The sequence below is a fragment of the Leuresthes tenuis genome, unplaced genomic scaffold (genome assembly GCF_036924035.1).
Source record: "Leuresthes tenuis unplaced genomic scaffold, fLeuTen1.0.hap1 SCAF_22, whole genome shotgun sequence".
Taxonomy (NCBI): Eukaryota; Metazoa; Chordata; class Actinopteri; order Atheriniformes; family Atherinopsidae; genus Leuresthes; species Leuresthes tenuis.
In genome coordinates this window covers 17,992,061-18,005,028 of record NW_027325376.1, presented here as the reverse complement: position 1 = coordinate 18,005,028, position 12,968 = coordinate 17,992,061, and the positions used below count along the sequence as shown (strand labels likewise).

The 12,968-nt window shown below is 40.2% G+C and overlaps 1 protein-coding gene across 5 annotated transcripts in view; it reads left to right on the top strand.

Annotated features, from left to right (window-relative positions):
* Window positions 1-12,968, top strand: part of sorcs2 (sortilin-related VPS10 domain containing receptor 2) — a 295,718-nt gene that overhangs the window by 238,605 nt on the left and 44,145 nt on the right. For all 5 annotated transcript variants that reach the window (XM_072376958.1, XM_072376956.1, XM_072376957.1 and 2 more), the window contains exons 6-8: window positions 3,075-3,139; window positions 8,265-8,383; window positions 12,597-12,686. In XM_072376958.1, coding sequence (XP_072233059.1) covers window positions 3,075-3,139; window positions 8,265-8,383; window positions 12,597-12,686 — 274 coding nt within the window. The remainder of the gene's footprint in view (window positions 1-3,074; window positions 3,140-8,264; window positions 8,384-12,596; window positions 12,687-12,968) is intronic.

The following is a 12,968-nucleotide window of genomic DNA, read 5'->3' as shown; positions in this document are numbered from 1 at the left end:
GGAAAACTCAGACAGCAAAAGGAAATTTGACGATAATTGACAAAAAGAAAATGCTCCAGAGGTGAGATGGCCCTGAAATCCCACACGATGCTACCTCCTCCCTCTCCTCCAATAGGGCCTTTCATTCATTTAATTCCCCTTACTTCTCTTCCATTCCTTTCTATCCGACTGCTTTCACTTCCTTGACCAAACAAAAAGGAAATCCTTCACACTTTGATAACGGTGAAAGTCGAACTGGACCGAAACATTAATGGACTGAATCAATGACGTAACGTCGGTGCAGAATGCATATTCACATTCAGTCTTACGCATCTGCATTTCAAACTTGTAGCTGACACTTTTATTGAGAACAATCTGTGCTGAGTGGGAATGCAGTGGTTCAAAGCCTCGGTTTAAGACATTTGAGGAGGACACACAGAGCCTGTTGGCTGTGAGCGTTCTAACAGATTTAAGCAAGGACACATGCTGCAAGATGAGTTATGACTTCTCTTAGTCCTTTGCATTCTCTCCTTTTTTCATCTATTAACACCCCAAACTGTGGTGACATCATGTGGGTGCACAAACAGCTGCATTACCCAGAGTGCACTGAGTGTCCCAGCTATTCACAATTCATGTGACTGCAATCATCTTTCAAAGTGGTATCAAGAGTTAAGAAATATTGGAGCCAATAGTTTTGAAGGACGGTTACTCAACTTGTTTTAAAAGGCTCATCTCTTGTAGTTGTTCTGCCTGAGAGCAAAAACGAGCGCTTGTTATGAGTGCTGCACACTTCTGTCTCTTTGGGCTCAGTATGTTCAATATGAAGTAGAATACTTGATGCTACATTAAAGTTTGATTGGGTGTTCGTGGATATAGAAAGATCTGTCCATATACCTATGGCATGGGTTATGTTTGTGTATTTCTAGAAGTTTGTGTGTGACAGAAGTTAGAAAAGGGTGTTTTAAAGGAAGCTCTGATGTTTTACTAACGCTCATCGTGACTGTCTGATACATGCGACAGACAGCGGAGGTAAACAGTGATGAATTCACATTTAAAAAATAATGACTGCCATCTTCCAGCCTCCAAACACTGACTTTTCTGCTGTAAATCTGATAATCACTGCTGTCGTGACAGTGGGTGCACCTCTTTCCTCGTCTCAGGCCTATGAGCTAAGTGATGAGAAGCAACGAGGGAGAAGTATATCTCTCTAATGGAAAGAAATGAAACAACAACGATCTGCCAGAGCCATCGAGGTTTATTGTGTCTTTTACTTTTGACAAGATAAATGTGCTGCAAAGAAAAAATGCACACCAGCAGTTAACTTCTTCAGCAGATTCTCAGACTTGAATCTTCACTCAAGTTGCATGGCAACAACTTAGCCCTGTTGAGTTCGTATGAACCACACGATCAACATGGACGCTTCTGGTGGGTAATCTGTCTGATTTCTAATGATGTGCAGACTCCACTGACTCCGCATGCGGCTGCTATAGAGATGGTGCAGAGCCACTATCAGGAAAAGCCACGAGGCTGTGTTCCTACATGTGACCTCTTTGTGTTTGAGTGCAGGAATTTAAAAAGAACATGTTGCATCAAACTTTTTCAGAACATTATTTAGAAATACGTGTTATTTACCATTTATTTATGTATTGTTTTCTGTTTTCCAAGAGTCAGGCTGAACGCTGCACATTCCAGTTTTATTCTTTGTTGTACTAAAAGAAAATTAGAGCTAAAAATACACATATATGTCTGACCTACTATCTGACATAAAAATATGTTTGTGTTTCCCCTCAAAGTCCTTTGCTTTCAACATTCACTATGCTAACGGACTGCTGACTGAAGTGGTCTGAACCATAGTCCAGGAGTACCAGACCCTTTGATCTCTCTTCTATCTCCCTTGTCTCTCCCCCCCCCCCAACAATCCATTCATAGCCTTCTAATTGCTTTTAAAGTGTTTTTATGGGGAAAGTAACGATGGTTTAAAGCTCCACTTTATTTTTACTGGGTTGGGAAAAACTCACAGACTGCTCCAAACAGTTCTAATCAGATAAATGTCTTATTTTACTGCACACTGAAGGGTACACATAGTGAGTGCGTGGCAGATCGTGTACTTTTTAAGATTTTTAAATCATGCAAGCCAAGGCTGTATTCCTAAGTGCACTTTCCATTAATATTTGGGCTGTGTCTCAGGTACCTAAAAGCGACCAAAGGATATCTGCAGATGTACGCTGTGATCTGTGACTGCATTTGAAGATATGACTCAGTTCAAATCTCTGAAATATCTGCCTCTGCAGTGACATAAACCTGCCACCTTTCTGAACCAATTAACTTTTTTTCCCCCTGCAAACTCCAGAAAGAGTTCTAAATGTTGTTTTTTGACAGGCTTATATAACTAAATGTTAGATTCTCGAGAACATTTGGCTACTTTTTTGCTTTTTGGCGCTCCCTTACAGTGGTGGGAATAATAAATCGTAAGTCCTACACAGGTACATGAATTTGTTGTCATGTTACTGAGGATGACCCTGAACTGGAGTCAGAATGTGTTGCATTTTGAAGCAGCGCCATCATTTTGTGAAGCCATTAACCAAAACAAAGGAACAGAATTCTGCTGCTATTCCTACTGTTTACTCTCTTTTTACCACATGAAATCAGTCTGAGAGAGAAGGGTTCATACAGAGACAAACTTCTACTGGACATGAGTTTTGCATTGTTCTATTCTATTTTTTTATACCACTTCTTTAGGCTAGTTGACCACTCAAAGCCAACCAAACAGCCCTTTTTAGTCTATAGACTATAAGCTGGGTGACTTTTCTTTCATACACATTCACACCAATGGATGCATCAGTCAACATAGGGTTCAGTGTCATGTCCAAAGACACTTAGACATGTGGTGCGAGGAAGCCAGGAATCGAACCACCAACTTCTGGTAGACAAGTGCTCTTCCTGCTACACACTGCAGTGTAATGTCATGTTGACTGTGACTGTGCTGCTGTGGATCTTATTCAAAAGTTAGAAGTGATCATACAGTGTGCGGTTTTAAGTGTAGCCTCTGATTAAAGAAATGTTTCTGATGAACAAACTTCTCTTCTGTGTTGCAGGTCTGTATCCGGTGTGGATGGGGATCCTGATCTGGTGCACATGGAAATGCAAGACACAAGTGGAGGTGCTGTGATGTTCCATCTGTTTATTTATCTAATGATACTGGAAGGAATTGGTCTCAATGGCCCACAAAAATTCCAGATCAGATTACAGTCTTCTCATTTCATTACAGTTGCTATGTTTTATTGATATGTGTACTGAACTGAAGTAGAGTGAACCAAGGTACCCTGAAGTGACCAGACATTAACCGGAGCCACTGTGGAAAATGTGGCAAACATCCATAGATCTTTTCATTGTTTAAATCCATATTTGCTGGGAAGCAGCCTTATTATCCTCTGCCTTTGTGGGTGGGGTCCTGCTGTTACATTAAGTGGCACGAAAAATGACCAGCTGTAAGGCAGAGGTTTGTGAAATACATCCCACATAAGACACAAATGAAATTCTGCTGCAGTGCAAACTCTACTTTAAGGGACATTCAGATTAAACCAGAAGCTTGCTGTACCTTGTGAAAATACAATGAATTCATGTCAAACCTTTTGTGTAAATCCTTTGAGTATCTGAAATAGGGATCTGTTGACATCATTCATAGCTAGCCGGTCCGCTCTCTCATCTCAATAGAAGTCACAAAAAGCCTTGAAATAAATGCATTTGAGTTGACTTGAATGCAAACAATTCACAGGAAGACATGCAGCTTTGTTTGTGTCTGTGATGTTATCCCCTTGGTTTAACTTAGATTTGAACATACCAAATCATTTCCTTTATTAGTAGACATCTTGTCACACAGTTCAGGATCTCTATTGTGCTTTTTTAAAAAATGATTTTCCTTTAGAGTAAAAAGTCGAAAGCTAGATAGACAAATGGCACAATTACAGTCAGTTCACTTTCGTATGTCTTTGCAACTAAATGCTGCAAGCAACATTAACATTGTTGTAGGACTCACTGAGTTGAAGGATCATAACATACTTTCCACATAAAGCACATAAAGTCCACAAAATTAGTGCTACTATTTAAATGCAGGTAGTATAAAGATGAATGGCTGACCTTGTTGTGGGTGAGCTTGGAGTGTTTATGTGTAAGGGGTTAATGGGAGATTAAGGATGGGTAGTTGGGAACCCTCAAGTAGCAGCAAAAAATCTGGATTACTATATCAACTGAGTGACAAACAAACAGGTTATCGCTTAACACCCTCCTCCCCCCCGAGGACCAAGAGTGCAGTAGAAGTGTGTATGTGAGATTGTGTTTGTCTACGTGAGGCTCAAAATACCCACATGTGTTTATCCCCAACTGAGATTCACTTCCTCTGGGTCTGCCAACCCATAATCCCCCTCTCAGAATAAGCCTGAGCATGCAAAGTCAGAGAGGAGTGACAGAGAGTGAAGGGCAAAGATAGATATGGTTTTTATATTTGCAATTCCACACTCCATCTCTCCATAAACTTTCCCTCTAGAAAAATGCAAATACTTCTTAAAAGTTGAGCCCCTTGAGGAGAGCATTGTGAAATCTGTCAGCCTGAACAAAACTGCCTGTGTTTGTGAAGGAGGCTGTATGTCTGGGCCGGCTGCCCGGGCGTGGAAGCTCTTCCTGGGACTAGAGACTGCCACATGCTCCTCTCTCCTCCTCCTTTTTTATCTCTTTCTTCTGTGCACAAATAGATGGAGAGTCTGAGGGGCTAGAGCAGTCAGGCATACTAAACCAATCTGTTCACCCCACCCTCATCACACATGGCATGGCCAAGGTTAAACGGCTTGCAACAAGAAAGGACACAGAGTTGAGGTAGTCTCTGCCGAGGCGAGGAACTGTGGCCCTTTCACACCCGGGACTGATGGCTGACAAGAGGGACTGGACAGAGAAGCTGAGGTGGTCGATTGATGGATGAGCCATGTGTGCAGGGGAAGCTAACATGGAGTGTATCTGTGTGTGCGTGTCTTTAAGGAGACTGATGTGTAGGAAAGCACGAGGGATCATGCACACAGTCCCACACAATGAATTTAGGCCTGAGACAGAAAAATAAACACACTATGTACACATATCAATGGTCCCTATAGTAAAGACATCCAGATGACAGGGAACACACTTAGTGTGATATGACTAGATATTCTAAAATGCTTTTTTTGCTCGACGAACCTCTTTTTATTTCTTATAGTTTTCCTTGTCATACCACCCCAGCTGCACAGGAAAAGGAAAAATACGAGTGTGCGCAGCACTGTGTTGTGCACGGGAGAACTTGCAGGTGTGCGAGAAGGGCAGGTGGCTCGAAGAAGTGCTTGAGCCACTCGCTAAATTGAACGCTTAGCCCAATTTGATAGTTTTTTAATGAGTTCTTCGCCATATGCTGCTTTGATTAAGTATCTTGGCGTTTTTAATAAATCAGCCAGTCCATTTGTTAGATGAGACGCCTCTGGACCAAAGACAAAGCAAAGGAAAATGTACAGTGCAAATGAATAGGACTGACTGATATGATGTGATGTGGAGTTTATTTCTTTAAATGATCTGAGTTTAAATGGATCGTGCTGTCTTCTGCTTTTACTGTGCTTAGGAGCTATACTGTCATACAAATAGTAAAAGATGCCACTGTAAAGGGAAAGGTTCCCTTTGTGGATGAATGAAAGGAACCGAATAGAGGATGTGAATTTATGGAAAACAGATACAGCCTTCAGCAAAACGATTCCTACATGAAACAGTGATGGGTTTTTATCTCTCATGAAAAGTAAATTAGTAAATAAACACATGGATAAACAAGTTAGTAAATAAATAACTGCGTTTTGATATTTGTTGGACCTCCTTGCAGCAAGAAAATTCTTTTTTCACATTATCACAGAGGGGGTCAACATTTCTGCCAATGTGCAAAGAATGGAATGAATAACTTGGAGGAAAACATCATTTGGCTTATGCAAAGCATCTGACTTTGGGTGTTATTGCCCAGTAGTAAGCACAAGATTACACGGCAGTCACTGCGATTCACAAACTAAACTGACACAGGTATTGTCATACATGTCCATGTTATCTTTACAGATGTGATTTAAGAGACCTCAAAATAGAAACGGCAATGTACAAAACTCGATAAAAAATGTCAGATATTTCTAGGAAATCAAGCTATTGCTGACATTGATACCAGATTATCAACAAGCTAAACTGACGTTGTTTAGGCTAGTTTAGCTGTGAAAATGAACATATCTCTTGGAAGTGAAAACAGCAACAGTCGTGGATTTCTCCGGTGATTTGGTGACCAGTGTAATGCATGAGGAGAGTGCTGTCTTGTGTGTTGGTGAAGTTACAGGGAATTACAAAAAAAGGATTCTTTTTTTTTTTAGTAATGTCCCCTTCGCTGACTTTTCAGAAGCAAACTTTTAGCTATCATAAGTCCCTAGGAAGATTTGCAGATTTGAATGGGTCTAGTTCTTTAGATTTGCTATTATACAGAATGTAAAATCAATCAAATTAGTAGGTGTATCTAACAAAATAATGGCCTATAATTGAGTATTGTGATGTTGATGCATGGTGGTGTGGTGCTAACCACTGTCATCGATTCCCAGCTGGGGCCTTTCTGTGTGGAGTTTGCATGTTCTCCCTGTGTATGCGTGGGTTCTCTCCAGGTACTCTGGCTTCCTCCCACTGTCCAAAAACATGCATTTTAGGTTAATTGGTGACTCTAAATCGTACCTACGAATGAGTGTAAGCATGTATGGTTGTGTGTTTCATTTGTCTCTGTGATGGACTGGCGACCTCTCCAGGGTGTACCCTGCTTTTCGCCCAATGACAGCTGGGATAAGCTCCAGCCCCCATGTGACCCTACATTTGATTAATTGGGTATCCATAAATGGATGGTTGGATGTTGACAGTGCTATATATGACGAAAAAATCTGTATAATTAACTGTAACTACCTTATGTACCTTATGTACAAGTAAGCCTAGGGCAAACTAGTCCTTTTTTTTAAGTAGACAGTATCTACGTATAGTTGCACATGTGCAAGTTAGCTATTCAACCATTACTGCTCAAAGTTCCTACTGTTTATGTACACCAGAAAATGGAAAACAGCCTGTTTTCTAAGTGGGGAAGGACAGGTGGAGTTAATTACTTTTAAGATGGCTCAGTTCTCTTAAGTATTCTATACAACCTTTGAATAAGCACACAGAGCTTAAAGACTTCCTCTAAGTGGTAAGTGTATCCTTTATACACCTGTGCTTTCCTTGCAATGGCTTCTAAAACTGTGGAAAGAGGTAGTTTTTTTCATTCAGGAGAGAGGGATCCATCTTTAAGTCCAGTATCCAGCTTTGTTTACAACTTTCGTGAGGTAGGCTAAGTCTCTCTGCAGCAACTGTTTTCCTCAAAATCAAAGCATGGGGAATTAAGTTATGTCAACTGTTAATATTTATGTTATAAACTCATAACCATAGCCCTTTACAAAAAGTGAACCAAGGTTTTTTTTCTTGTGGATGGAACCAAATTAGCTAAACAAGGCTAAATTGGTTAATGCTATATACACGGACAACAACTATTGTTAGCTAATATTAGTTGTAGTAAGAATAAAAGCAAATAGTATAGGTTTTTTACGACTATTTTGAGCTCATTAATACACTCAAGAGGTTATCTGCATGAAGTTACAGTTTTTTCAAAAGATCACTGTCTAAGTCAGATTCTTTCGACTCATTGGAACATCTCATCCTCTACAGTGATTGGCAAGCTTGTCTTTGATAGTAGGACTAAACTATAATTCTCTTGCAAAGATGTTGGTTTGTGCATCTAAAGGTGCAGGCCTCAGCGTGTGAAGTTGTGTGCGTGTGTGTGGGTGTGTGTATGAGCATTTTCTATATTCTGAGGAGCACAATGCTGCCGATGCAGCTGCTGGTCGAAATTCAATCGCTGTCATATCTTGTAGAGTTTGGAAAATGATGTCTCCTTTTTACTGTTTGCATAGTTTTTTAATCTCACCCATTTTTCTTCACCTTCTGCATTTCAGTGGCTGGTTTGTAACCTGATCTGTGATGCTTAACTTTTTTTTTGCTATAAAATGAAAAATATTAATTCTTCAACCCCCTCTCGATCAGTAATTGCAGAGTTTGGTTTATGTTTCAAGCCATAGCAGACATAAGGATAGTATACATAAAAAAAAGGAATAAATACATGTTCTTTTTTTTGTACATCAAGCAACTGTAATCACTCGTCTTTTTCTCGCTGTGTGTCTTTGCAGGATTCCTGTATGTTACCTGTCTCATCCAGAACTGTTCAGACAAGATGGTGACGGCTCAGTTTCTCGGTAAAATAGATTACAACTCGCTGCTGGTGCAGGATGACTACATATTTGTTAAGGTAAAGGTCACCACAGAAAGGGCAGGCTGCGGTGGGATAACATGAATCTCTTGGAACAGGAGAAAAAGAGAGTAAACTAAAAGAATGCATGAATAGATCCTGAGATCAACTACATTTGAAATGTTTTTCATTTCACTAATGAAATTCTTCATCTTCTTTTCATATTTTCATCGTGATTTGTTTCAAACACATTTTACAAGGCTGCAGCTGCTATTAAAATTATGAACCTATGGATGAACTATTGACACATTTCGTACTTTACAGTCTGGATGTATGAACATTTGCTGCTTTGATCACGACTTCCCTTTTTAAATTCTGTTAAGGCCCTTAGAATGTATTGCTGAGGCAAATCCTAACTGTGGAAGGAATAGACAGAAAGAACCCAATTAGACAGAAGAGACTATATACTATACCTGTTCATTTATTAATTGAAGAAAATGATCCAGTCTCAAATACCTGTGAGTAACAAATGCATATTACCCTCCAAGGTAAGCCATCAGATTCAAGTCAGCTGTTTTCAATCAAAGACATGTTTTATTTAATGAACTGGGGACTCTCCAGTAAGACTTTCCAAAGTATTTTTTTGTGGAATTATGTCATAAAATGCTAATTTGCCACAAAAAGTTATTTCAATTCACTTTACTGGAGAAACCCGACAGTCCTCTCTGAACAGGAACATGGTGACGGTGGGGAGGGAAAAAAAACCTGAATAAATTAGGCCAGACAGGAAGAGAGAAATTAAAAGACAGAGAGTGCTAACAAGAACAACAAGCAATAATTACTGGAGCCAAAGACACTTACAGGAAGGTGCAAGTAGATAAAAACACAAAAACTGTGATGAGAGGTTGATCATGTTGATCAGGCTGGTTGCAACAGAGTTTGAACTCCACCAGTCAGACAGATTGGACATTCAAGAACATTGTCATCCCCTCCAGAAGTGGTCGACCAAAACAGATAACTCCAAGAGCAAGAAGTATAATAGTCTGCAATGTGACAGGGAAACTCAGGGTGACTCAGGGAAAGTTTGAAGCAATCAAAAGCCTTTGGACACTGGCTATAGTCCATGAGTGCACCATAAAGGCAGCACTGAACCACAGTGATGTACATGGAAAGGTTTTCTACAGCAATAAACTTCAACAGGAGAAATTAAAACACTTAATTAAGATGTTAAAACCCACCCTGAACTCGCCTGAGCATTGCTCAAAGCAGATCTCATGTACTCCCAACCGTCAGTGCCAATGCATACATTTGTGAAGGTCATTATAAAAGGTGTCCAAAACAAAAGTTCTAGCTTTTGTTAGGACATCACTAAGTTTTCAAAATCTGACTTTGATTATAATCAAATTTGACATACTACACAAGACAAACCCACCAGTAGTCATACCCAACTACCTTTTTTTATCACAACACTGTGGATCTTTCTTCATCTGGGTTAAGGACATCAAATTTTCAGATAAGAGGAAAAAAGGTTTTAGGGATTAAAGGAGCATTCCAAAATTAAAATCCATGTCGTACGAGAAGAGCAGCACTCTCTTTCTGTTTTCCTAACTTATGATAGTCAAGCAGGAGTCTGACCTTGCTGCAGATTGCCAGCTCAGTCTCACCCCAAGTGACGTTGAAGTGAAAGAACATGAGAAAACGATGGGCTGGATTAGGCTAGAACTTGTGTGTTTTGTGTGACCGTCGGTGGATTAATGCCACCGTCCATCCGCTCCGAGCCCCCATAGAGCACAAGTTTTTAAGACAAACAGGTATCTTAAAGTTTCGTTGCCCCTGTTATGAAACTGCTACATTTCAGCTGTACACATTCAGGACTGTTCTAAGGCTGCAGTTTGCCTGTATCTTTAGATGAGTCTTTACAAAACCTGTTTATCAGCTGTTATGTTTTAGCATATTTGCATATCGTGTATCTGTCAGGGTGTCTGTTCAGTTGTGACCACATTTGTTTCCAAATACTTCAGCTGTCTGTCCCTTTTGCCGATAAAACCGTGCTCTCCAGATAACACATAGTACTATCTGCTTGAAATGGGAAAGAATTGTTATTTGAAGGCTGTGTGCAGAATTAATCTGGCCTTGTCTATAATTGACTTTTCATGCAGTACAGTACACTCTGTAGAGGCCAGTCGCTGAATCCCATTTGCATGTGATAACAGGAGAATATACATGAGCTGGTAGGGCAGAGCAGAGTCCCTACAGTGGGATAAATTAGTCATACCTTTTTGGGGGGTGTGTATCTCCATTTGTGTGCATGAATATGTGCAATTATGCTTATCCATGCATGAGTGTTTGTGAGAATAAATGAAATGACGTTAGGCAACAACATTCTTATTGTGGATTTTCCTTCCAGTATTTCCAGTAATACTAACTTACTGATGTCAAATACAGGGACAAATATGTGGACAAAGAATAGACACTCACTGTCGTGAGTATGAGGGAACGTGTGGTTACTTTTCAGAATTTCTCAAAATAAGCATGTTTTCAATGTTTGGATTTAAAACAAACTATTTGAGAGACTGGTTTGGTTAAAGCGCTCACACATACACCGCAGTAGAAGCAGCACAAAGAGATGTTGCCTTTTGTTGCAGCTCTCCCCCACCATCTGTAAATCGATTCCTCAGTTTGCTGTAGGCACGAAAACCTCTTCGTTGGGCTTTGGAGAAAATCATTGACAAGCTTGACAAACCGTTTTTACCTTGTGTTTTAAAAGCAGCTGCTAGGTGGCACCTCGTGTGTTTCTGAAAGATGTCGGGGACAAAACAGCGGAGTACGATGCTGTCAGAGTGAGAACCAGCTGAAAGAGGAGTGAGCCAAAATCTTTGTGGAACTATCTACAAGGCTTGCAAGCTTGTCAGCTGCCTGAACTTATGTCACCCACAATGCAACAGCCAGTTCTGTGAGAAACTTTTTTGTAGCGAATTATGTTTCACCTTGACTTATAAGTGGCTTTTAACTAACAAAGGGCTCCATATTCAACCTGTATTTCCTAGTGCATCTAGGTAGACCTAGATGCTTTTATTTTGTGAAGCCTAAAAACTACTCAGGAATGGATCAGGGTGCTTCATAAATAGCCCAAGGCATTGACTTAGGATCCAAATCCCAATGTGAATGCTTTTTCTAGGCCGAAAACAAGAGACTCAACATTAAAATGACTTTCTGTCTTGTATTGCTTGAGCTCAAATTCAAATGCTTTAAACTGCAAAAAGCGTCTATCCTCGCTCTTCTGTTAACCCTCTTTTGTATGCAGATATATTTGCCTTGATGTAGCCAGATCCTCGGGGTGCTTATCTGATACAGAAATATGCAGAGTCAGAGCTGAGAACACAGTGTTAGAGCCACTCCCCACCACCACCACACACACACACACACACTCCTCATCATCCCACTTCACTTGCCATTCTTTAGAAGTGATTCCTTTTGAAAAATCTCAGTAGGTTGCTCTTCCCTCAAGAAGTTTTGTTTTTTTTAGAAATCACTTTCATTGTTCCGTAACTTTTTCATCACTGTTCAGCATTCTTTTTTAGAAATTGTGGTGCTTGTGTTGCTCCTTTCACTTCCAAGCCGTGGTTGTAATCACAGCTCAATCAGATCTGGTGATGCAGACTCGGATTCCTTCGAACAAGAGGGAAAAATACACAAGTTCAAAATGAAAGTGCTAAAAACAAATGTCTCAGTCAGATTTCTAACGTGGCTCTAAAGTTTGAGCGATGCTACTTTTGGAAAAAAAAGCTCTACAGTGACAGGCATGTGTGTTTCAGAGTGGTGTGCCATCACCTGAGCCCATCGCTCAGGATTTGATGTTGAGCTCCGGCTTAAATCGCTGTCAGTCACTGGCACTGCTGCTTCTCACAAAGCTTCCGCTGCTAAATAGTAGACTGAGCTGTTTGTGCGTTTAGATTCATTGCCTCATGAGCCTCCCTTTGTCTTATCCACATTCAGGTGTTTTTTATTTTATTATTTTGTGTGTTTTCATGAACTCTCACCTCCTCTGCTTTGCCTTCCTCTGTCAATGCAACGCTCCTAACACATATTAAGTACATCTTTGTTAGTCTTAGAAAGTAATATTCCAAAAAATCTGCACAAAGTGGATTAAGTATATTGCACAACTGTATAATTCCAATCCAATCCTGTACTTTGTGTTCATGTGTACAAGTTGTATCAAGTTAGCACTGCTCATTATATCGCTTTTTTCTTTTGTTTGTTTTTCACTCCATAGGTCACCACAGGGAATCGCACCAAGCACTATGTGTCCTACCAGCGCAATGAATTTGTCCAGATGAGGTTTCCGAAGTATGCCTTGCCAAAGGTAAAGCACATCAAAGCTTCCAGTGCATATGTCAGTCCAGGAATGGCCCTCGGTACCTGCTCTGTTCATGAGAGATCATTGTACATTACACATTTTCTTTCCCTTGGACATATTTTCACTGTGAAAGACACACTAATTGCTACGCTGATGACACCCGGCTTTACGTCTCTACAGATTCACATCTCATTTCCTCCTTCAGCTCTCACCAACAACTTTCTTAAGCTCAGTGGAAATACACAGTGCTTCAAAAAGTCAAGGATTGATACTTAACAGTTGTGTCTC